Source organism: Myotis lucifugus, unplaced genomic scaffold (genome assembly GCF_000147115.1).
Source record: "Myotis lucifugus unplaced genomic scaffold, Myoluc2.0 scaffold_213, whole genome shotgun sequence".
NCBI lineage: Eukaryota > Metazoa > Chordata > Mammalia > Chiroptera > Vespertilionidae > Myotis > Myotis lucifugus.
The window spans coordinates 1236762-1261110 of record NW_005871261.1 but is presented as its reverse complement, the minus strand read 5'-3'; the positions used below and the strand labels follow the sequence as shown (position 1 = coordinate 1261110).

General features: G+C 38.9%; 1 protein-coding gene across 3 annotated transcripts in view; it reads left to right on the top strand.

The window, feature by feature from the left end:
• The first annotated feature begins 22 nt into the window (after positions 1–22).
• Positions 23–24349, top strand: part of TTC17 (tetratricopeptide repeat domain 17) — an 82996-nt gene continuing 58669 nt past the window's right edge. For 2 of the 3 annotated variants that reach the window (XM_014463623.1, XM_014463622.1), the window contains exons 1-5: positions 23–126; positions 19214–19303; positions 22664–22833; positions 23431–23542; positions 23748–23879. In XM_014463623.1, coding sequence (XP_014319109.1) covers positions 19226–19303; positions 22664–22833; positions 23431–23542; positions 23748–23879 — 492 coding nt within the window. In that variant the 5' untranslated portion in view covers positions 23–126; positions 19214–19225. Of the gene's footprint in view, positions 127–19213; positions 19304–22663; positions 22834–23430; positions 23543–23747; positions 23880–24349 lie in introns of those variants that run through there. The other variant, XM_023761687.1, reaches the window with a different exon arrangement.

Sequence of the window (24349 nt, the reverse complement as noted above, 5' to 3'; positions counted from 1 at the left end):
GACCAAACCTCCACCCGCTTCCGCCCGGGCTCGGTTCTTGGCCTTTCGCCCTGGAGAGTAAGCGGCTCGAAGGGCCCTCACCACCAGGATTTGGCGTCCACGGAGGACGGGAAGATCCAGCAGCAGGTAAGCGGCCGGCGCCCGGGTCCGCCCGCGCCGGCCCTCGCCCTTGGAGGAGCCCCGGCCCGACCCTGGGCGTTCGGCCTCCGCGCGGCCCCGTCCCCGGCCCCCCTTTCCCCGGGGTGCCCGCGCCCCGGCCCGGAGGACCCCGGCGCCGCCCCCTCCCCACGGCTGCCCCGGCCCTCGCCTTGGCCGCCTGCAGGTTCTCGGGCTCCCACGCCTGGGGCCGCGCGCCGCGTGGGGCGCACCGCGGGGACCCAGGGGGCATTTTCTCGGCCTTTAGAAACCATGGGTTCCTTTCCCTCTGTCTGCCTCCGGGTCCCCTCGGGCCCACGCGCCACCAGCGCTCCCGGAGGAGGCAGAAAGCCGGTGGCAGCGCCGGGCTCCGGGGCGGTGACAGCTTCGGCACCGGGGGCAGGGGTCAGTGCTTGCAGCTTCCCCCACCGCCCCGTCTCCTTCCCCACCCGCTGGCCCTCCGGTCCCGTTACCCGGGCCGGCAGGGGCTCCCGAGAGACCAGACACCCTCTCCTTCCGAAGGGAAGTGTGAAGATGCCTCCGGTGGCGTCGCCGGCATCTTCCCAGCGGGCACTGCCCCCCGTTTCCCGGCGCGCTCGGCATTGTGTCTGTGCCTGGTGGCTGCTGTAGCCCCGCAAGGAGGATATGCCATTTCCTGGAGTCTTGTGCCCGAACTAATTCCTGCTTTTCTTACATAACTTTATGGTTGCCGGCCTTTGGTGGATGCTGATGCCCAAAGAGTGTGTGTGTGTGTGTGTGTGTGTGTGTGTGTGTCGCGCGCGTGCTACAGAATCTTGGTGAACTTGAATGAATTTCAACACTTTGCAAGCGATTCTGCAAAGTTCAGCGAACAGTTAGAAAGTGAAGTGTGAGCCCCGTGCAGTTTAGCCCACTGATGTCCAATGCACTAACCGTGCTGTGAAACGACTGGACCGTGGAGCGGTGTGTGACGCACGGTGGTAGGAATGCCGTGCGAGGTTTACTGTTGTGTGGAGTGTGGTTCACGTTGATGCACATTTCATCTCAAGCCTAATGAATGAGTTGATACATTTAGAAATCAGCGTTGGTATTGGTGCGTGGTTTGCAGCGTATCTGAGAAAAGATTGACTTCCTATTGGGTGGCATTTCCTCTTTACCTACCTTACACTAGGAAAGAATTTCCTTTGCATGGCCATGCCAGCTGAGGCTTAAGACATAGGTACTTCAGAAACCCTAGAAAACACTGCACATTCATCTCTAAGGAAAGATTGGAAATCTTACGTGAGTCCTGGTTACTTGCCCCCTTCTCTCGTTTCCTGGTGATGGATTCCCTGAGGCCCTCATGAAGGGAGACAGGGAATTAACTCGCGGGTGCTGCGATTTGGGGATCCCTTCTCCTATTGGCTCTTCTTCAGTATTGTCTTTGGCCACAGCTATTTATACTTCATGACATTGATTTCTCCTTCCCATTTTTGTGTCCTGCCACTCAGCTGAGAAAGTAGCCCATCTGAAAAAGCAAAGCTGGTAGAAATGTATTACTTTTATGCTAAACATGGCAATAGGAAAGTAGAATCAGATTTGGTTTTTATTTTCTAAACAAATTCCTTCGTTTTGCACATCGATATGTATGTTTTAGTGGGGAAAGGTATGGGTTGCATCAGAAAGGGAGAAGTCTAAAGAATTTTCTGGATCTCGGCCAAGTCACCACTGCAGTAAGTTATTAGGCTTAAAGTTAGGAAAGCCAGGTTCTTTACTACATACCTTTTTAAATGATCCTTTTCAGTGAATTTTCCAATATTTTGCTACACAAGATATACTTAGATTCCAGAAATCATAAAAATTTATACTAGAAGAAATAAACTTGGTGACTATGTTGTAACAATAGGAGGCTAGGGAAGGAAAGTTGGATTTAATCAGAGGAAGAGGCTGCAGGTATAAAGAGGTGGATATCATAGTCAGCTTCTGAGTACCAATCTGATAGCCGTGTGTGCATTACCCATGCTGCCCTTTCAGCAATAATTTGAATGCAGGCAAAATCCAGACTTCCGTTATAATTGTGATTATCACATTTGGATATACTTGTTAAAGAATCGCAAGATCCCGTCAGAATGTAGATTTGAGTATACTGCAGATCTATCCATACATTCAGAAACATAATTAAAAGCTTACTATATATATTGTGTCCTACATGACATGCCACATTCCTTGTTTCTTGTTTTTGGTTATACTATCTGAGTATGCTTTCAATTTTAAAGTTGCCTAATATCAGGGAAAAGGCCAAGGGCAAATTGAAATAACAGATCTTAGAAAACTAGAGTGACTAATACCTTTTGAAACTCTTCACCTGATATTTAAACCTATTTAAATTAGATATAATAGGTCATTGTTTTCATAGTGAGTGTGGAGAAGTACTTATGAATTAAAAATCAGAGTTTCCCAAGTATAGTTTTAAAGAGACATTTTACATCATTATAAAGTTTAAAATACAGTAAGTAGTCCTTCCCAGGAGAAGAGACTGAACATTCATTTGTTTTTTCTATTTCTAGCCTTAGCAGATGATAAAGATAGGCACCCACAAGCTCAGACTGCAGACTTGTGAACATGCATATAGATTGGAAGCCCTGGATCTGTAAAGGGGTGGAAATGGGGACTCAGTCAGAGCCAGGAAGCAGACATTCCTCCGCAGCCTCCTCATAGTCAAAGCTGGGGCTGCTTCTGGCAGTAGCAAGTGTCTATGAGTTGGCATGGCAGCTCAGGAAATTGTTCTTTCCACAGCCCCTGCTCCAGCGAGGAAGCATGTCTGTAGTGTTTTGAGGCTCCATGTTTACTGAGCCACCACTGAACTCCCAGGAGCATTGTCCAGGAAATCCCGGAGCTGGGATGTGAAGAGAATGCTCTAGTCACTAAGTTCATTCCCCCTGGGGTCAGGGGATATCTAAAAAAGGCTCCTTCCTTCCTTATCTTCTCCAGTTCTGTGTTTTTCTCCCAGCTTTGGCTTTGGAATACTCCTGAACCATTAGTGTCCCTGTACCTGAAGACCAGGCCCTCTGATGTTATTTGAGCAGGGTCCTTAACTTGGAGTCCATGGATTTGAGCAGTGGACTGTTATAATCTAGTCACTAGGAGGATCTACCCTTGTGTAATCAGGCCAATGGATTTTTGGTTGACTTCATTGTGAAGAAGAGGCTTCAAGATAAACATTTTTTTGTTTCATTTTTATGTTCTTTTTGCTTAATTACTAGTATAGCAACATCTGTTTTCTATTTTTATCAAAAGTGTCTAGCACCCAGCCAGCATGACTCAGTGGTTGAGTGTCCACCTATGAACCAGGAGTTCACAGTTCAGTTCTCATTCAGGGCATATGCCCGGGTTGTGGGCTCAATCCCCAGTGTGGGGCGTGCAGAAGGCAGCTGATCAATGATTCTCATCATTGATGTTTCTGTCTCTCCCTTTCTCTCTGAAATCAATAAAAATATATATTTTTAAAAGTGTCTAGCAACTCACTTGCATTGGAGATTAAATAAATTTGTAGATTAGCTTGAGAGCCTAGCTACTATATATTACATCATTTATGGGGGTGTGGGAATTGTTTCCTGTTCTAATAGATGGATTCTTGAAATGTTACAAGTTTGTTTGTTGCAGCCTATTGAGTCAAAAAGTTTTAACTAAATAGAGTATCATATTTTTCAGCTCTCTTATAACATTATAATATTTATATTCTTGGCTACTGTTTCCCTCTCCTGTAATCTTAGAATGATAGAATTTTAGATTTGGAAAAGTTATTTAAGAATATATCATATAACTCTTAGACGAGAAAGTCACCCCAAGTCACATAACTAATGAATGGTATTTAGTTGTAACAACCAGTAAAAATGTATTTATCTGCAGTAGCATACAAGTGAGCACTTTGTAATCAGTAAATTTGAAGTGCCCATCCCTTTCTGGTAACACCTACAAATGAAGGAATAAAAACAAAAGCAAAAATAGGAATAATGAAGTAAATATCTTCCCTTTTCCAGTTTGCTTTACCTCTGCATTATGTTTTGTGGTGACTTCAAATTGGGGGTAGGTGGACAGGGAGGGTCCCAAATAGGTGTGAATTAATTTGGGGGTCACTTAATCATTTTCCCTCCTATTTATCAAGTAGATGTGTTAGGAGTGCAGATCCTTTTAACTACTCAGAACAAACAAGGTTTCTAACAAAATGATGCCCTGAAGACTAAATCTTTATCTATTGATTTCTAATAGCTTATAAGTGAAGGAGGGGCTTAATTTTGGTCAGATGTTAAGTAATTTGGTTAATCTGGGAGAGAGCATCGATATAGTACCATTAAGCTGACAGCTTTTCAAAACTGCACCCATCTTTTTGCCACGGAGTACTGTTTCCTTGTTTATACACTTCAGGGATTTACTTGTACCTGAGAGGTCATGGTGGTTATTCACTAACTTGCTAGGCACCTGATAAACCTTTGCAGTTTGTCCTAGACTTCGGCATCAAAGTGATTCTTATTCAACCCACTATTTTTAGATATTTCCCACTATTATTTTTCTCCTTATAAATTACCCAAGTATTAATTTTATCTATACTGCAGAGTAGTAATAGGAACTTGGAAATCAACAGAGATGAACTATAACTTTAAATATTTTCCCCAATTATTTATTGAACAAGTATTTATTGGCTGCTTACTTTTTTTTGCCAACTTTTTTTCCATTGGCTACTGTGACACAACATTCTCATTTTTCTTTAGCAGTGAGCAAAGTACAGCTCTTTTTTTAACTTTTTTGTTTGTTTTGCTCTTCTTACTCCACTTATCTTTTAGATCAGTGGTTCTCAAATTTTACTTTGCACAAAAATAATCTGGTTCTTGACTGAAATGCAGATTCCTGGGCCATTCAGAGGGTCTAAATCAGGAGGTTGGTGGTGGAGCCAAGGATTCTACATTTTTATCAAACTCCTCAGGAGATTGTAATGCAGATGGTTCACAGATCATTCTGGGAAATTCAGTTTTTTACATTGCTCTTCCTCCAACTTCTGTCCTAAGCCTTCTCTTTTTACTCTTTACATACACCTGGTCAATCTCATCCCTTCTCAGGACTTAAAGTTACCGTATATATGCTGCGAATCTCCATATTTCTTTCTACAATTCAGGTTTTTTTCTCCAGAGTTATAGATTCAAGACCTTTATATTAGCTTTTAATTCCATGTGAATGTCCTCTAGGTACTTCAAACTTCATATGATCAAATCTCAACTTATTTTACCCCGACACCTGTATCATGCTCTATTTTCCCAAATTTAATGAAAGACACTACCATTCACCATCCACACATTTGTCTATGTCAGAAATCTAATTGCCTCTTTTAATTTCTCCCTCCCTTAATCCTTACCAACATCTTTCAGTTTTACTTTCTAATTATATCTTCTTCCCATAGCCACTATCATTACTGTAATTCAGTAATGAACATTTGAATTAGAAAAGTAAAGCAGGGCATTGTAAAAACAAATATCTAACATCTTGGGAGTATTAAAAGGAATAAAATGGCCCTAGCCAATTTGGCTCAGTGGATAGAGTGTCGGCCCGCGGACTGAAGGGTCCTGGATTCAGTTCCGGTCAAGGGCACGTACCTTGGTTGCAGGTACCCTGGCCCTGGCTGGGATTCGTGCAGGAGGCAACCAATCGAAGTTTCTCTCTGTCTCTCCCTCTCCCTTCCACTCTCTCTAAAAAATCAATGGAAAAATATCCTTGGGTGAGGATTAACTAAAAAGTAATAAGTAAATAAAGCTTTTAAAAAATAAAGTAATAAAATGAAGTCCTTCCACCTCCACCCATTCTTTTAGACTATTAGCCTACCTGCTCCATGAAGGGAGTGGCTATATCACCTTCTCTGCAACTCCATCATCTCTCACGCTGCTTAATCCCATGGGCTAGTTTCTGTTGAGAGGATGATGTAAGGAAAGGAGAGAAGAGGTTCCTGCCTTTTAGGAATTTACCATTGTCTGAATGAAGCCTTACCATACTCATTAGTGTGCTAGTCACCTGGAGACAAGCCTAAAGGAAGCCTCAGATGTCCAAGAATCAGCAATCAGCCTTCAGAAAAGGTGCTGTACACAGGTGAGAAGAGCCACAATTTCAGAGATTACTCTTCCTGTCTACTGTGATCAGGTTGTGTGTGCAAGGGAAGTCATCCACTCCGTCACCGATATGTCCAAAAAGTCACCTTTATTGCTCAGACATCGTAAAGTATGGAGAAGCAATGAGAGACAATAAAATAGTGACAAACAAGAAAAGGAGGAAAAAAGAATTGGAAGGGGCAGAGGCAGATAGTTGAGAAATGGCAGCTGCACTGTTGAGGAGGGTCAGGATCAGCCGTGGGGCTCAGCAGTTGCAGCTCAGAAGCAGTGGTGGAAGTGAACAGAAGGCAGTTTGATGGGGAGGAATAAGAGGGCTTGCCATCCCGTCAGGTCAAAAATGAGAACAGCTTTGCATTCCAAAATGTAGGGAGCAGGGTGTGAATAGGACCGGTACCTCGGCTGTACTCCACGATGGCAAAAGCAGTAGAGTGGCTCTTTTTTAGCCAGACATCTCCAAAGAGTCACTGTGCACAGCTCTTCCCTGTCTTTGCCTAGGTCTCTTCATCCTCGCATTTCCTGTCAAGATTCACGGAGCCTTGCATGTCGCCAAATTCAGTGCTCAGTTCTGAGTCAGCTTAGCTCAACCTCTTAGCAAGCCAGCATTTGTCCTCAGACCTTATTGCACTATTTTCTTACATGGCTTTTAGGACCTACACTCCTGATTTTCCTTCTAAATCCCTGGCCATGACTTTCCATTCTCTTCTGCAGAATTCCTCTTTTCTTCATAAGCCTTAAATGTGGGTGCGCCCCTTCTCTTCCCTCATACCTGTGCTCACCAGATGATCCTATGCAGTCTCATGGCATAAAATACCATGATTATTCCGAGGACTCCCAAATCATACCTGCAGTCTCTCCCTGAACTCCAGACTCACATATCCAACTGCCTACTGAACATCTACACTTAGCTCCACTGGCACTGTATTGTAATATATATTTCATTGCTTGCTTTCTATAAGAACATAACGCAGGGCCTAAAACAGTGACTGACATGTGGTATAAATTCAGGAAATGCTGATTAAGTGAAAGGAAGAGAATGTGCATGTCTGTGTGCAAGCAATTACTTACACCTGTAATAGCTCTTGCATGTCATCTCCGCCTACTGAAGAGCCACCATCATGTTAGTAATCTGGAGGAGGGAAAGTATGTTTACTTTAATGGGGATAAACCAATTCCTTCGTCTCTCTGTTATGAATAAAAGGTGTAGGCAACTTAAGACTTCTCTAAAAACCTGGTATCGGAACCAGTGTTGTAAAACCGTGTCTCAGATAATCTCCTTTCCTGTTGAGTATTTGGATATACTACTTCCTTAACACACCTTTTATGATATGCTCAAATAACTCATATTTTAGGTTGTGGCATTATTACATTAATTGCATATGTAAATTTAGGTAAGTTACTTAATATTAAGGAACTTCTTTAATAGAAACATGTACAAAAGAAAGATTTATTAAAAACTTAGCCCTGGCTGGTATGCTCAGTGGATAGAGCAACGGCCCACACACTGAAGGGTTACAGGTTCAGATATCCAGTCAAGAACAGGTACCTCGGTTGTGAGTTCACTCCCCACCCCCAGGTGGGGCACATGTGGGAGGCCACCAGTGGATGTGTCTCTCACATCAGTGTTTTTCTCTCTCTCCTGCTCCCTCCCCCCTTCCACTCTCTCTTAAAAGCAATGGAAAAAATATCCTCAGGTGAGGATTAACAACAAACAAACAAAATGTATAAGGTCATGACAATTTTATATAAGCCTAAGTATATATTTGCTTTCAAGACATACTACTGGGCGTTCACACTGGACAGATCATACTGTGCCTCCCACATTTGTTTAGTCAAGTAGTAACTACTTCGTGAATCTAACTTTAGAAAAGAACTCACTCATGCATTTTTTACTAACCTCTTACTTCAGTCCTCACTTTCCCTCTGAGGCACTTAGTTATTTTTTAATTAAAATCAGGTGACTGCCAAGAGGGAGCCTAATGGTCAGTCTTTTCCACTTGAGTGGGGAGTTGAGATGGGTAATTAATCTTTAGTAAAACTCAAGGGAGTAGAGTACCTGCCAAACATGGCCAAATGGAGTCAGGAACGTTTTTATTTGAGCACGTATTTGCTGAGTGCTTTTTGTGTGCCCATTAACACTTGGCTGGCTTAGCTCACACATTCTACACCCGTTTGAGTGATTTCTTTGTTAAGTACTTGGAAGACAGCGGTGAGGGAGAATCTGCCCCTGCCTTCATAGGGTTTGTATTTGATACAGTCACACATGGAAGTGACTGTAATTTAGGATTTCAACAGGAAACTTTCGTTGTAATAAAACAATTTAATGCCTGTATTTCACTGAACACTTTACCAAGTATTTTCCTATTATCTCATTTTTATTCTCATACAGACCCAGAAAACGTGGGTATTGATCTCTTATAAGTAAAGAAATTTAGGCTGAGTGTGGTTAAATTCCTTGCCAAAGGCTATGCAGGTAAGAAGTCGCAGAGTGTGAACTTAAGCCCAGATTTGATTCTAAACTCTGTTTTCTTTGCTGCAGTGCTAAACATTGATACAAACAATAACAAAAATTGTGTAGTTTTATTTGTAACACAAATACCAAAATTAAATAATTTTTTCAATTTTATAATTGAACTTAAAATTATAAAATACATGCTCATTGTTCAAGTTTTTTTTTCAAGCTACTTAGCATGTTATAAAATGAAAAGTGAAAGTTTTGTAACTACTCACAAACCTTCCTGGAAGCAATCACAGAATTAGTTGTGCATTCTTCCAAAAAGTTCCTTTTCATTTGCAAACACACACACACATATACATGTAGATTTGTTTTAAACACACAGCTGGAAACATTATGTCTCACCATTATCTTTCATTCACTTAATAAGACGTAAACATCTGTCCGTGTCAGAAATAAAAAGCTAACCCCTTCTACCTTAAGGCTGTATAGTATTCAGGTGTATAGATATTCTGTGACTTATTTAACCAGTTCCTTAATGAGGGACATTTAGATAGTTTCCAGGTTTGCCCAGTGTGAACATGGTCATACATATATCTTTGTGTGCTTCTATTGAGTATGTCTGTCTGTAAGATAAATTCTTTGACATGGAATTTCCTGGTTGTAAGAATGCATTTTATTTCATTTTCTTAAGTATTGCCCACTTGTCCTCCTAAGGGACTGCATCAGGAGTGTTTGAAAATACCCAACAGTGTTTGGACCATATAAAACCTTTGTTCATAATCCAATTCTAGTGAAAAACCATTCTTCCATCCATTACGCTTCACTAAAGTGTTGCAGCCATAAGTAGAAGTCTGGACAAAAGGAACCTTCAGTTTGGTTTTATCTTCATAGAAAAATTAAACCTTTGTCATTAATGCTTATTTCACACTTGTTGGGATTGCAGTCAAGCTGGAGGTTCCCCCCGACTCTCTGCCCACAGTTGATACAACTAATGCTTTGATGAGTAATCAAGTTAAACTTTATTCAGTTGTGTCTTTTTTAGAGCAACATTTTCTAGCTTGAACAGCAGGTAATTTCCTGGCTGTTGAGTTTACTATTACCTGAGTAATGAGAAAGTTACTAAGATCCCATTTCTGGCACTGATTTTAGTGTCACTTTTCCAATATTTGGTTAACACATCTGTCTCAGCTTGGGGTGCTGTAACAAAATACTGTCACCTGGGTGGCTTAAGCAACAGAAGTTTATTTTCTCACAGTTTTGAAGATCACCAGGGTCAGATTCTGGGAAGGCTCTCTTTCTGGCTTGCAGATAGCTGCATTCTTGCTCTCACAGGGCAGAGAGAAAGAAAGTAAGCTCTCTGGTGTCTCCTCTTAAAAGGTCACTAATCCCATCCTGCAGGGCCCAACCTCATGACCTCATCTAAACTGAATTACCTCCCTGGGCCCATTCTCCAGTTATCACTTGGGGGTTAGGGCTTCAATGTATGTATTTTAGGAAGATACAACTCAGTACCCATCTAGCTAAAAACTTTTAAACTGCCATGGTTTTTATTAATCTCCATTATGTCCAGTATTATTTCTGGCACTTAGTGGGTGCTTATATTAGTTTCCTAATGCTGCTGTTAAAAATCACTAATTGAGTGATTTAAAACAACACAAATTTATTATTTTACTGTTCTCTGTGTGAGAAGTCCAACTTGTATTTCACTATACCCAAGGGGACAGAAGCAGTATATCTTACGGGAGGTTCTAGGGGAGAAACCATTTCCTTGCCTTTTCTAGTTGCCACCCACATTCCTTGCCTCTTGCCTCCCTCCCCCACTTTTTTTTTCAGATCATGAAATAGAGGAAATATCTAATGGTGTACTTTGATATTTTAAACAGAGGAAATGTTTAATGGTGTATTCTGATATTATTTTAAACATCACCAAACCTAAACAAACAAAAATAACAAATAATAACAGGAACAAAGATGGTGCAATGATTTTGCCAACATCAATCATTACTTTTTTAATAAAAGTGTACAGAAATTAGTTAAATTGTAAAAGCCAGTGGCATTGACACAAAGAAGAATTACATTTACTTGTGGGATACTTCTGGGAAAATGGGAATTCTATTCAGGAGATTGATTATTTGAGAAATGTTAGCAAGTTCCCAATGAAGGGAGAGAGAGGGGTTTCATAGGAAATTAGGATTTCAAGTGCTCAAGCAATTGATATTGTTTATCTTTATTTCAAAGGCAAAGTCAGCCTCTTTTTTTGTTGTTTGTTTGTTAATGCTCACCTGAAGATATTTTTCCATTGATTTTTAGAGAGAGTGGAAGGGTGAGGTAGAGAGCAGAGAGAGAGGAACATTGATGTGAGAGAGACACATCCATTGGTTGCCTCCCTCACATGCCCCAACCGGGGCTGGGGATTGAGCCTGCAACCGAGGTACATGTCCTTGACCAGAATTGAACCCAGAACCCTTTAGTCTGCGAGCTGATGCTCTATCCACTGAGCCAAACCAGCTAGGGCAGCCTCTTTATACTGAACCAAGAATAAGCAGTGTCTAAATATTTGCCCTGGCAGAATTTGCTCCAAGGTGCTTATTATGTTTTTTCCTTTTTTCTTACTGTTGTGGCTGAAGTTTATTTATAGTTCAATATACTTGATAAGCAAAAATGATACTAAGATAATTTTTTCTTTTGTATGTATACTATGTGTGTGGACCTGGATCTTTTCTACCTTTTAGTCTACTTGTGGATGTTCATGCAATTTTTTTTTAGTTAAACTTTTTAGTGAAAGTTTATAACACAGTTTTAAAAATTACTGGGCTCAAGGGGCCAGCTAGTAAACTACATCATCAATGTTGTGGGTTTCTTTGCCCAATTCAGCGAGGAATTAGGTTAAGGAAACATGAAAAGAGATAGCAGGCAAATCCTGGGCCCAAGGATAGTTTTGATTTCTCAATTCTCCTTATTCTCTTTTTACCAGAGGTGTTGGGGAAGCATCTGAGATGACCACTGGTAGCAAATCTAGTACAGCCCTCTTTCGGAGCGTATTGGGCCACTTCCCTGAATATACCACCAGCTATGCCCATTTTATTGAGGGGGAAATGGGTATGCCAGTATCCCGGGGATACTGAAAGACAGTGAACTCAAAATGGTGTTTGTGGGAGCTGCGCCTGTGTTCTCATTGCCCCAGAGTACCATCAGTTCACTTGCTTCTGAAGCTGTCACCAAATCTGTTAACAAAATTCACCTGAGTGAATGTGAAGATCTAGTTGGTTTTATTATGTGATTCATAAATCAGACAGCATCCCATTTAGTAACTAGAAGGGCACTCTCTCTTGGCCCCTTTGTATTACATCTTCAAAGCCAGCAACATTGTACCTCTGACCATTTCCCCTTAATCACATCTCTCCCTTTGACTTCCCTGTTCCACTTTGTTGTTGTTATAGAGCTGACTACTTTTATTTATTTTTAAATATTTTTTCATTTTTAAAATTATAGTTGACAGAACTATTCTACTTTTAAGGACCCTGTGGTTACATTGGGCTCACCTGGATGATCCAGGTTATACTCTCTGTCTTAATTAAGGTAATCTGAATATCCACCTCAACTCTACCAGTTACCTTAATTTCCTTTTGCCATGTAACCTAACATATTCAGAGCTTCGGGGAATTGGGACATGGACATTTATTAGACCATTATTCTATGTTTCATAAATATTTGCTGCTGGAATGAGAATCACTTCTGAGTTACATATAAAACAATTCTGTTTAGCTACATTGTTTCTGTAGATATTTACAAGAATATCATAACTATTGGAATGATAAATATCCATGACTCTTCTGTCTTGATTCAGTGTTTCATTCTCTTTCCTTGAAAATTGTAAATTGTCTACTTTATTCATTGTTTTTTTGTATAGTTCTTGCTTACATAAATCAGAAAATGTAGGCTAAAGGTACTTTTATTAGAAGTTGTTCATGTTTAAATTGAAAAATTAACTTGACTATCAGTTAGGAAAATGGTGTTTATTTGACATGAATATTCTCACAAAATTGGCTGCAACACTACATATCCAAATCCAGATTATAGCTATACTAGAGGCCCAGTGCATGAATTTGTGTACGGGTGGGGTCCCTCAGCCTGGCCGGCGATCAGGGCCGATCGGGGCCATCTTGCCCAGTCGCAATCAGGGCCAATCGGGGATGGCCGGGGGGATGGACCGCAGGAGGCTGGCCAGCCACGGGAGGTGGCTGTGGGAGTGCACTGACCACCAGGGGGCAGATCCTGTGTTGAGCATCTGCCCCTTGGTGGTCAGTGCACGTCATAGCAACCGGTCGACCGGTTGTTCGGTTGACCCGTCATAACGGACACTTAGGCTTTTATATATATAGATAATATACTTCAAATACCTAGATTATTTCATGTGACTTTAAGCACGTACAACTGTGTCTTCCAGGAACTATGCAAAAAAAAAGTAACATCTAATTGAGGGTAAGACTTTTAAAACTAGGGATATAAGGCCATAAAAATTCATGAGATGGTCAGGATTCAATATTTTTGTTTATTTAAAGTTTATATTTAGTTTTGATAACTTGATAGCTTATAAAATTGAGACTGACTTTTAATTTCTCATTAAAATACTGGACAAGTACTCTAGAAGCAAAAATGTCATCTTTAAAAAAATATTTCCGAAACCCACACAGTTCATAATAATAGTGTTTTATTGATCTTATACAAGTAAATGTTTCTAGTGAAAGACCTGTTCATATTAATATTAAAGTTTTGACAATTATAGGCAGGAGCCTGTGTACTTCCCTCTCAAGAGCTGAGGGTGACTGTTATTTTGTGAACTTGCACTTCTCTAGACCTGAAAGAAGGTGCATGCAAAGTGGGCAGACTCTTCTGCCTCCCTCATCCCTTCCCTCTAAAACTCACCTTGCCACTATATTAGTACTAGAGGCCCAGTGCACAAAATTCGTTCACAGGTAGGGTCCCTAGAAACTGCCAGCCAGGACCTCCCTTCCCACAGTTGGCTGGCCGGCCCCGCCCCCTGGTCGAACTTCCAGTCGAACTCCTGGTTGAGAGGACAATTTGCATATTAGGCTTTTATTATATTAGTATGATGGGAGTCACAAAGGTGAGGGCTCCTTGGATGATTAGTTGAAAATGGCAATGACCTAGATTTAAGATCAGGATAAAAATCTGAGGGGAGGGAGATAAGGAACAAGAAAATACAATAGATGTTGCTTTTTGAAGTGTTTTGCCTGGCCCCCACATCTGTGAGAGAAACTTTTTCTCTATAAATATACAAGGAAAAGCTACAAAATTGTTCCTCAGACCTGAGCTTACACTTGTCATTAACCAATGAACTTATATGCATACTAGAGGCCCAATGCACGAAATTTGTGCAAGAGTAGGCCTTACTTCCCCCAGCTGCCAGCACCGGCTTCCCTCTGGCATCCGGGACCCGGACTTCCCTTGCAGCCCCGGCTTTGTCATCCAGAAGGACATCCAGTCTAATTAGCATATTATGCTTTTATTATTATAGATGTGCATAGCTCATGGACAGACAGTTGTGCAGGGAAGGCCTGGAAGGAGTCAGTGGGGTGGGGAGGGGATATCTGTATACTTTCAGCAATAAAAATAAGTTTTTAATAAATACATGTTGCATAGTGCTCTAAAGATTCCTTTTAACAAGATGACCCATAGATAGCACTTTAAAAAAAAAAAAAAAAGGAACTACTTTATATATTTAAGTAATATGTGTTCCCTGTAGAAAAAGTCAGAAAACACAAGAAAAGAATGATTGTTACCCTCCAAAGTCCCTTTGCTGGAAGCTTCAGAATGCCAAAACTAAAAACATCAGAGTTTGGAGTAAGGAAAGGTTTATTGACCAAGAAGGCACCAACCAAGAAGATGGGGCCCTGGTAGTTCCTCAAATCCATTTTAAGAAAGTACAAGATTCAGGCTTCTTTTATGTCAAGGGAAGGGAAAATGGGAGGGGCTATTTTTGTAAAAATTCAAGCCCCACACAGAATTCCTCTAATGATTAGCTTGTCTAAAGCAGGAGCCAGAAGGCCATGAGAACAACGCAGGCTTGAACAAGTGGAGTCAGAGAGATAGCATTTCACTGGGTTCATAATCATCCAGAGTCCACCAACTAGAAACTACCATTCTCGAAATATGATATATGAAATGTCAGCTGGATTTAAAGGATATTACCATTCCTTTTGACTATTTGTATAAAATAAGAGGACATAGGTTCTGAATATTGACTCATAGTGGGCCTGGTTGAGTGGATGGCGTGGTATTTGTAATCTTCTAAGAAGGAGGGGTGTTTGAAAGGAGAGAAATTCGAGCTGATTGGCATTTGCCAAGGATAATTATCATGTCTTACAATTTAAGAACTTGAAGATACCTCAATAAAAATATATGTCAGGCTATAAATCATTTACTGCTAACCCTTATCTGGCGAAGGTCCATGCCATTTGCTGCCATGTAAAAAGAGAAACACAGCTGTCAGTGGACTCCCTTCCTTCTGCAGATCACTTTATACCTCCTCTAGCTGCTGTATCTTGTTGAAATAAAAGCTTCAAGGAAATGAAAAGTATTTCCTTATATTTGAATGTTGGCCAAACCCATGCTATTCAAATATATAAAGCCCTGGTTATCTAGTATCTTTTTAATCTAAAACTAAGATTATACTTTAAATCGTGGGTGGGGAAACTTTTTTCTGCCAAAGGCCATTTGGGTATTTATAACATCATTCTCCGGCCATACAAAATTATCAGCGAAAAATTAGCCTACTGTATTTTGGTCAAACAATTAACTCACCCCGGATGCGTTGGAAGGGCCAGACATTTCCCACCCCTGCATTTAGTTCTCTAATGTAAACTTTCATTTATCTCATTCTTTTATTCCTCTTACAATTCTCCAAATACCAGGTAATCAGACTGGTTAGGTATTTTGGAATAGGAATGTCATATTCCCACTTTCACTCTCACTCCTCCAATATTTTTTTCTAAAAAATCCTCACTGAAAAATACTTTATATAAAGTCACATACTAAATAGCCACCTCTTGAGAAATAGATAAAGTTGCAAAGTAAGCAGACTTTCTATGGCTTTCTTATGTATAGCTCTTTTGTACTCTTAGCCACTGGCTGTAGCTTTTACATTTTCTCCTATAAAAATTTTGGTATGCTATAACATATCACAAATATATCATATTGTAAAGAAGATTGATGGGCTTTGAATTTTAAATTGGTCCAAATTCAATTTATTATAGTAGCTTTCATACATGCCTGTTGGGAATTTGTTCAACTACTATTGAAAAGAGAAGCAAAATTTTCCACCTCTTATTGAGATAAACAACATTTTGCTTGTAGGCCTTTGGTGGGCGTGATTATTTGATATAGATTTACAGCTCAGGTGGCCATGTATAGGCATTGCTATTATATTTTTAGTTCCTTTTAAATTCAGAAAAGTTTTTTTTTTTCAGTATAAGGCAAAATTTTTATTAAGGGGGCCAAAGAATTTGCCTCAGAAGGCAAAAATTCAGATAAGTTTCAATGTAAATTCCAATATAGTGGGAAGGCCAGGTAGCAGTGAAAGGATTTCATCTTAAAAGCAAGACCAGGAGAGGTGATAATTATGTAACTAGATAATAGTAATTATGTAGTTCAGATCATTGCAATGAAAGTATGAGTGGAAGTTACTTGGGACTAGCATTTCTTTTTCTTCTGGCCTCTCCAAGATGGTAGAATGAGCAAAGGCAGGTAAGTTTTATTGTAGTCACTCAACATTGTCCAGTTGTTTTGTGTATATAATTAAAGCCAACCTTATTTTATGTTGTTCTTATCCCCTCTTTTTAAAATAATTTTTAATGGGCTCTCATATTTACCAAGGTTTAAGCTAGGCTATCTTCTGCAGGTAAAAAGTTAGCTCTAAAATCAATTAGTTGAGCAGATGTCAATTTCTTAGAGGTTATAAAAAGATAGTTTCTTCTCAGAATGGAACTTCCTGAAGGGCTGGTGTATAATTTGGCAACCCAACAATACGAGATAGCGTGAACTTCATTTTATCCCTTAGGTACCAAGGACAGTCAATGTCTTAGATTTTTCTGAAATTCAAAAGATGTATATAAATGTATGTGAATTATTCTTCCTTATTTTAAAAGTGTTATGTGTACATTCCCAACAATTTAAAAATAAATATGTGTATGTAAAGTAAAAGCATGAATACACCTCTCCTTTCTATCCCATTTCCCAAAAGACACCACTATAAGCCAATTTAGTTTGTGCATACACAGACTTGTATACATCTCTGTCTATAAAAGTGTACACATAATTTCTTTAAAAAATCATAGTATACTTATTATTCTTTATTGTTTTTAGTTAACTATACATTGTGAACATTTTTGCAGGACAGTAGGTCTAGCTTTCTCTATCCCATTCCCTTGGATAATGGATTTCCCTATTTCCTTACTGATGGATTAGGTTTTTGTTTTGTTTTTTTCAGCTAAGGTCTTATAGTGAGCATCCTTGTATATATATCTGCCTACTTGTTTAAGAATGACTATAGGATAGTTTCCTAGAGTTTATATTTCCAGGCCAAAGGGTATGTACTTATAACATTTTGATTATGTTGTCAGATAACCCTTTAAATAAGAATAAATTTATAAACCTGCTATCAACATATGAGAGTTCGTTTTTCTACATCTTCAATGATATAGTCGCTTGTTTATGATCTAGAGAACATAAGTTATAAATACTAAATCTCAAGGTTATTTATATTTTTCATTTTTGGCTTCTATAAATCATTTTCAAAACTTGGTCCTACTCATACAACTTAACAAAAGGGAGATTAACAATCCAATAATAAAAAAAAAATGGGCAAAGGACCTAAATAGACACTTTTCGAAAGAGGACATACAGAAGGCCAAGAGAAATGTGCTCAAAGTCACTAATCATCCTAGAGATGCAAATCAAATGACAATGAGTTACCATCTCACACCTGTCAGAATGGCTATCATCAACAGATCAACAAACGACAAGTGCTGGTGAGGATATGGAGAAAAAGGAACCTCCTCTTACACTGCTGGTGGGAATGCAGACTGGTGCAGCCACTGTGGAAAACAGTATGGTGTTTCCTCAAGAAATTAAAAATGGAACTCCCATTTGACCCAGTGATCCCACTTCTAGGAATATATCCAAAGAAATCAGAAACACCAATCAGAAAGGATATATGCACCCCTATGTTCATAGCAGCACAATTTACCATAGCTAAGATTTGGAAACAGCTGAAGTGCCCATCAGCAGATGAGTGGATTAGAAAACTGTGGTACATCTCCACAATGGAATACTACTCTGTAGTAAAAAAAAAAAAAAAAAGGAACTCTTACCATTTGCCACAGCATGGGTGGACCTGGAGAGCATCATGCTAAGTGAAATAAGCCAGTCAGAGAAAGATAAATATCACATGATCTCACTCATTTGTGGAATATAATGAACAATGTAAACTGATGAACAAAAATAGAGCCAGAGCCAGAGAAGCATCGATCAGACTATCAAACCTCAGAGGGAAAGTAGGGGAAGGTGGGGGTAAGGGGGAAAGATCAACCAAAGGACTTGTATGCATGCACATAAGCCTAACAAACGGACACAGACACCACGGGGGTGAGGGCATGAGTGGGGGGGTGGGAGGGGCAATGGGGGATATGGACACATGTAATACCTTAATAAAGAAAGAGAAAAAAAAATAGAGCCAGAGGGAGAAAAATAATATTTCAGAATATAATAGAAGTAATCCTGTTATTTGCATATTTTTAATATTTCCTACATCTTTTGTGATATCATACTATATTAGTATAGTTTTGGTAATATACTTAAAATCCTTTTATTTTGAAATATTAATGTTTATTACATGTAATATTATATTTAAGATCATTTTTCTTGAATAATTGGTGTTTACTGCATGTAACATTATATTTAAAATCATTTTTCGTGAGAAAAAAAGAATAAAGAAAACATTTAAAAAAAGAGGAAAAAAATCTGGTCCTTTTAGTACTTTCCTTTTATTGCTTCCAAATCTGTTCAGATATGGAATGTGATAATCAAGACAAGACAATCCCTTTTTGTTATTACAGGTGTGAAATATCTTTTAAGGAATTTATCATTCATTGCCAAATACTTCTCATGTTGAATATTTCTCATATAACCAGTCAAGTCAGAATATTCACTTTAAAAGCTTGCTCTTTCAAGTAGAAGTTCAAGGACAGCTTTTGAACCTGTCATTCTCCTTGCTGAAATTTATATATGATCACTTTTTTTTTATTGCTTAAAGTATTACAAAGAGTATTACATATGTCTCCTTCCTATATGATCACTTTTTAAATACCCCTTGAGTTTTATTGAGCACCTAATAACACTGGTTATAATGGGGATTGAACAATAATTTAGAGCATATTAAAGGAAACTTTAACAATGTCTAAGCTTTATTTATTTATTGCTTGCTTTTTTGCAGGTGGATTCACCAATGAACTTGAAGCATCCCCATGACTTAGTCATATTAATGAGACAAGAAACAACAGTTAACTACCTCAAAGAATTGGAGGTGAGGCAAGTGGGCATGCAATATGCAGCTGAAACTTGTTGCATTTCACAGGAGTTATTGTATTGTGAACGTAGAAACATTCAAACCTGTAAAGAATTTTTGCAAGTTTTTTTGAGCCAAACTGTCAACAAGTGCTGGGAAGCAGAATCTCAAAGGATTGAGATAGTGCCCCAGAGAATGGCGTTTTTTTAACCTATTTTTATACATTTTAATCAAAGGAGGAGACGTAGGTGGATTATGGAAAATCCATTGTTGATATAATAGAGAGGCAGGAGAAAGCAAAAAGGTGGGGAACCTCTGGGATTGGATAAAGAGTAAAATGATAGACACATAATTATTTTTACTTAGGTGGGTACAGGATAGTTAACAGTCAACAATTAACATGATAATAACAATGAAGGAATTTGTGGTATCTGTCCTGGCACCCAGAACATTTGGCTGTGCCCTGAGGGGTCCGGAAAAAAGGGAAGTTACAAGTTACCCTGACATTTCAATATGTTATCGTAGATGCAAAAACACAATAAGCTTAGTTAAGGTAAAGATTGACCTTGTCAGGGAAGATACCAGAGTTGACTACCCACCATAATTGCTTTTAGTTAAAGTTTAATTTCAGACCATCCTTGTGGTTACTTTAGATTTTAGAGTTTGCAAGACTGCCATGTAGGCCTTCTCTGAGCTTGCCAATAGGTATATTTATCATGCTTGGAAGCTTGATCTGTCTTTAAAAAACAGTGTTCAAAAGATGCAATGGTACAGAAAATACGTTTTATTTTCAGATGCATAGGCACATTGTATATGTTTAATGCTATCCCATTTTTTAGGGGTCATCCTATATAATAAAAGAGTAATATGCAAATTGACCCTAACTGCAGAATGACTGGGAACAACCGGCTGCTATGATGTGCACTGACCACCAGAGGGCAGATGCTCAACACAGGAGCTGCCCCCTGGTGGTTAGTGCTCTCCCACAGGGGGAGCTCCACTCAGCCACAAGCCAGGCTGACCACTGCGAGTGCAGCGGTGGCAGTAGACTCTCCTGCCTTCTCGACAGCGCTAAGGGTGTCCGACTGCGGCTTAGGCCCAATCCTCAGGGGAGCAGGCCTAAGCTGGCAGGTGGACATCCCCCAAGGGGTCCCAGATTGCGAGAGGGCACAGGCCAGACTGAGGGATCCCCCTGAGAGTACAAATTTTCGTGCACCTGGCCTCTAGTTATGACATAATATAAAGAGAAAGAGCCTTAAATTAGAGTATATACAGGGGAGAATGCCATTCACCACATCAGTGAAAATACAAATGAGAAATGTTGAGTCCACTAATTATTGGTTAAGGTAGTGTATTGAGTTTATACTTAATACACTCCTTTTGCTTCATATACACAGCAATGGCTGATAAAATATAAAGTGGAAATCAAAATAAAATGGTGCCAGGCCTAAAAGCAACATAAACATCTCCATGGACCAGAAATGGAACAGACACACTAAGTTGGGAAAGTGCCTGAAGCTACAAACCTGCTGGTTTCCAAGGCCAGGAGCACCCTATGGTGTGTGGTAGATCATCTCTGAGGAGTTAAGAGAACTGGCAGTATTCCATGTAAGATGAAGAGAATCAGGCTTACTGCTTGAGGACTGGGATGGAGCATCTGTTCATGAAAAGAGTCTGGGGAAGACAAGACAAAACCTGATGATCAAAAAAGGAACTGAACCATCCAATGGCTAAATAATTGCATCTTCAATTTCCTGAAACCCATTTTAGGGCAGAATATTACTTTGAGGTAGAAACTCCAAACCAAAATTATAAGATTTGTTTCTGGACTTGAGAACTGGATAGAACCAAAACTGTTAGAGAGAAGAGATGGTCATGGAGTGGTTGGGGAGAGATAGATGATGAGGGGTGAAGAATGACTCGAGGGTTTTTGATCCAGGAGATTGAAAGGATGGATTGATGATAGCTGAGGTAGGGAAGACTACAGGATGTGTAGGATTGGGGAGTTTATGGAAATCAATGATAGTCTGGCTTTGGTATGTTAAGTTTGAGGTACCTATTAGACATCTAAGTGGAGACATCGGGTAGGGAGTTGGTTCTTCAAGTGTGGACTCTGAAGTAAAGGTGTGACAGGAGATGTAACTTTGTTTATCATTGACATGCAGACTTAAAGGCCATGAGACTAGATAATACAATTTATACGCAAAGTAGTGACAACTAGGTAGACTTCTTCTATATCAGAAGAAAATGGAGGAATGAATAATTTCAGACTGTTAAGAGAAAATCAGTCAAACTAGAATTTTATATTTTTTTAAAACTATCATTCAAGAATGAGAACAAAGCAAAGATTTTTCTGACATACAAAGACAGAGGTTACTCACTTAAATAAAATTAAAGGTATACTTTTTTTTAAAAAATATATTTTATTGATTTTCCACAGAGAGGAAGGGAGAGAGATAGAGAGTTAGAAACATCGATGAGAGAGAAACATCGATCAGCTGCCTCCTGCACATCTCCTACTGGGGATGTGCCCGCAACCCAGGTACATGCCCTTGACCGGAATCGAACCTGGGACCTTTCAGTCCGCAGCCCGATGCTCTATCCGCTGAGCCAAACCGGTTTCGGCTTAAAGGTATACTTTTGCAAGAAGAAAAGTAAATCCAGTAAAAGCTACATCTGAATGGTCAGTAAAAACATTGATGAAAAAGTTGCTAAACTTATTTAAATATTTTTTGTGTTTGTGTTTTAAAAGATAAAACTAAATAAAATTAACAATATGTTGTCGGTTTGGGGCATGGTTAGTGATTAGTTAAAGCATGTTAGACTCTTTTTTCATGTTCAGGAGAAGGTAAAAGAAACTGAATACATTAAAATCCTGTTGGGAAATTTATGGTCAAACATTAAAAAACTTAAGACTATTGACATCTTTCAAGTTGTCTTGCCAAAGTAGGAATCTAATCAAACCACCATGTAATTTATTTTTCAATATAATTGGTTTCCTGTCAATTTAGTATTTTATTTTTTGTTTTAAAAGATTATTCTGACCTGGCCAGTGTGGCTCAGTGGTTGAGCATCCACATATTGAAAATATATTTAGTCTCATTAATGATTGATTAGTTAAGATAGTCTACATTTTTTTGTAGTATATTAGTCAATTTTGTATTGGCAAAAAATAGCCCCCAAATCTCAGTGCTATTCTCACCTGTCTAGAGAAGCCTATTGATGTCAACTTAATTAATTGAGGGCATGTTCAAAATCCTTGTCTTCCTTTGTAAAGGATTCTCAAGCTTCTTCAGTACATTAAATTCTCCTTTCTCCTACGTGGAATCTAGACGGAAATATTAGAAAAATCCATTGTGTTAACTTTCTTCTCAACAGAAGCAATTAGTTGCTCAAAAAATTCACATAGAAGAGAATGAGGACAGAGACACAGGACTGGAACAAAGACATAATAAAGAAGATCCAGATTGCATCAAAGCCAAGGTGCCCTTAGGGGACCTGGATCTGTATGATGGCACATACATAACTTTGGAGAGCAAAGACATCAGGTAAAGACATTCTCTTCCCTCCCCCCCAAAGTATGTTTTCTTGAACAAATCTTTCTCAAATCAATAAATTCTTTCTCAATGAGAATGAGCTTCAACCACAGATAAGTTTATTGAAATTTGAAAGTTCAAAGTACATACTATTGAAGATATTTAATACCGCAGCAGTAAATTGAACAATGTATAGCAAAAGAAATACAAATGACTAATAAGCATGTAGAAGACATATTTCTCAGTAATGATAAAGTACGTACAAATTAAAACATTTAGATAGTTTTCATCTATCAAACTGGTAAAAATATGGAGAGGCTATCAACAGAAATGTAAATTGATTTGATATTTCCAGAAAGAATTTAGCAGTGTTATATTAGTTTTTAAAAAGTCCCTGATCTTAACATTCTCTTACCAGCCTATTTTCTCTCTCACTCTTGATTTATCTCCTGTAACTTGAACTCCCAAAATGTTTGACTCTGACAACACTGAAAAAGTTATGAATGTTGAGTAATACTGGTTGTAAAGTTCAGATGTTTTGAGAATATAGTTCAATTAGGGAAAAATTGGACATTTCTTCACCTTTCATTTATTGCTTCTTGATTTTAGCCCTGAAGATTATATAGATACAGAATCTCCTGTCCCTCCAGAACCTGAGCAACCTGATTGCACTAAAATTCTAGAACTTCCATATAGTATACATGCTTTCCAGCACTTGCGAGTAAGTAGAGAGCTGTGGGACTTTTTTTAGTACATTTTTACAAATTTAGTCTCTTGTTTATAAATACTCTTTTTCTTTTCCTTTCACATAGCTTTATAATTTTACAAACATCTTGTATTTTTTAAAATTCCTTCAAAATAAATGTTATTAGATACCGAATTGTAGTCTTTTATAATCTCCTTTTTCAATTTTTGTTCTTTTTCAGGGTGTACAAGAGAGAGTTAATCTTTCTGCACCACTATTACCTAAAGAAGATCCAATCTTCACATATTTATCTAAACGATTAGGAAGGAATATAGATGACATAGGTCACCTCATTCATGAAGGCCTACAGAAGGTAAGTCATCACTGACTTAAAGAGCCAGGAAACTCTCTGTGAACAGGAGATATTTTACTCTCAGGAAACACCTGCTGAGCTTGTTTCTATCTAGAGAGTGGTTTTAAATTGAGGTTACATTAATAGAAACTGTAAAGTTTAAAGCTAAAGAAAAACATTGGTAATCCAGTGCCATTACCCAGGAAGGAATGCTAAAAAGATGTATTTAAGCTAATTCATAAAAGAAAATTATATATAATATAAGCAACAGAGCTTATAGGTTTGAGTATGTATTTTGAATGTGAAAGAAAATTTAACGTTAGAGTCTTTGCTGTATCTCCACATAATACATAGATGATCATTATTCTCTGAACATGAAAAAGAATCACCACCAACAATAAAATCTTTTAATTTTTTCTTTTAAGGGAACATCTACTTTAAAAAATGAAACAGGGAATTGTGCAACGGGACTCAAGAATTTAAATGTAACA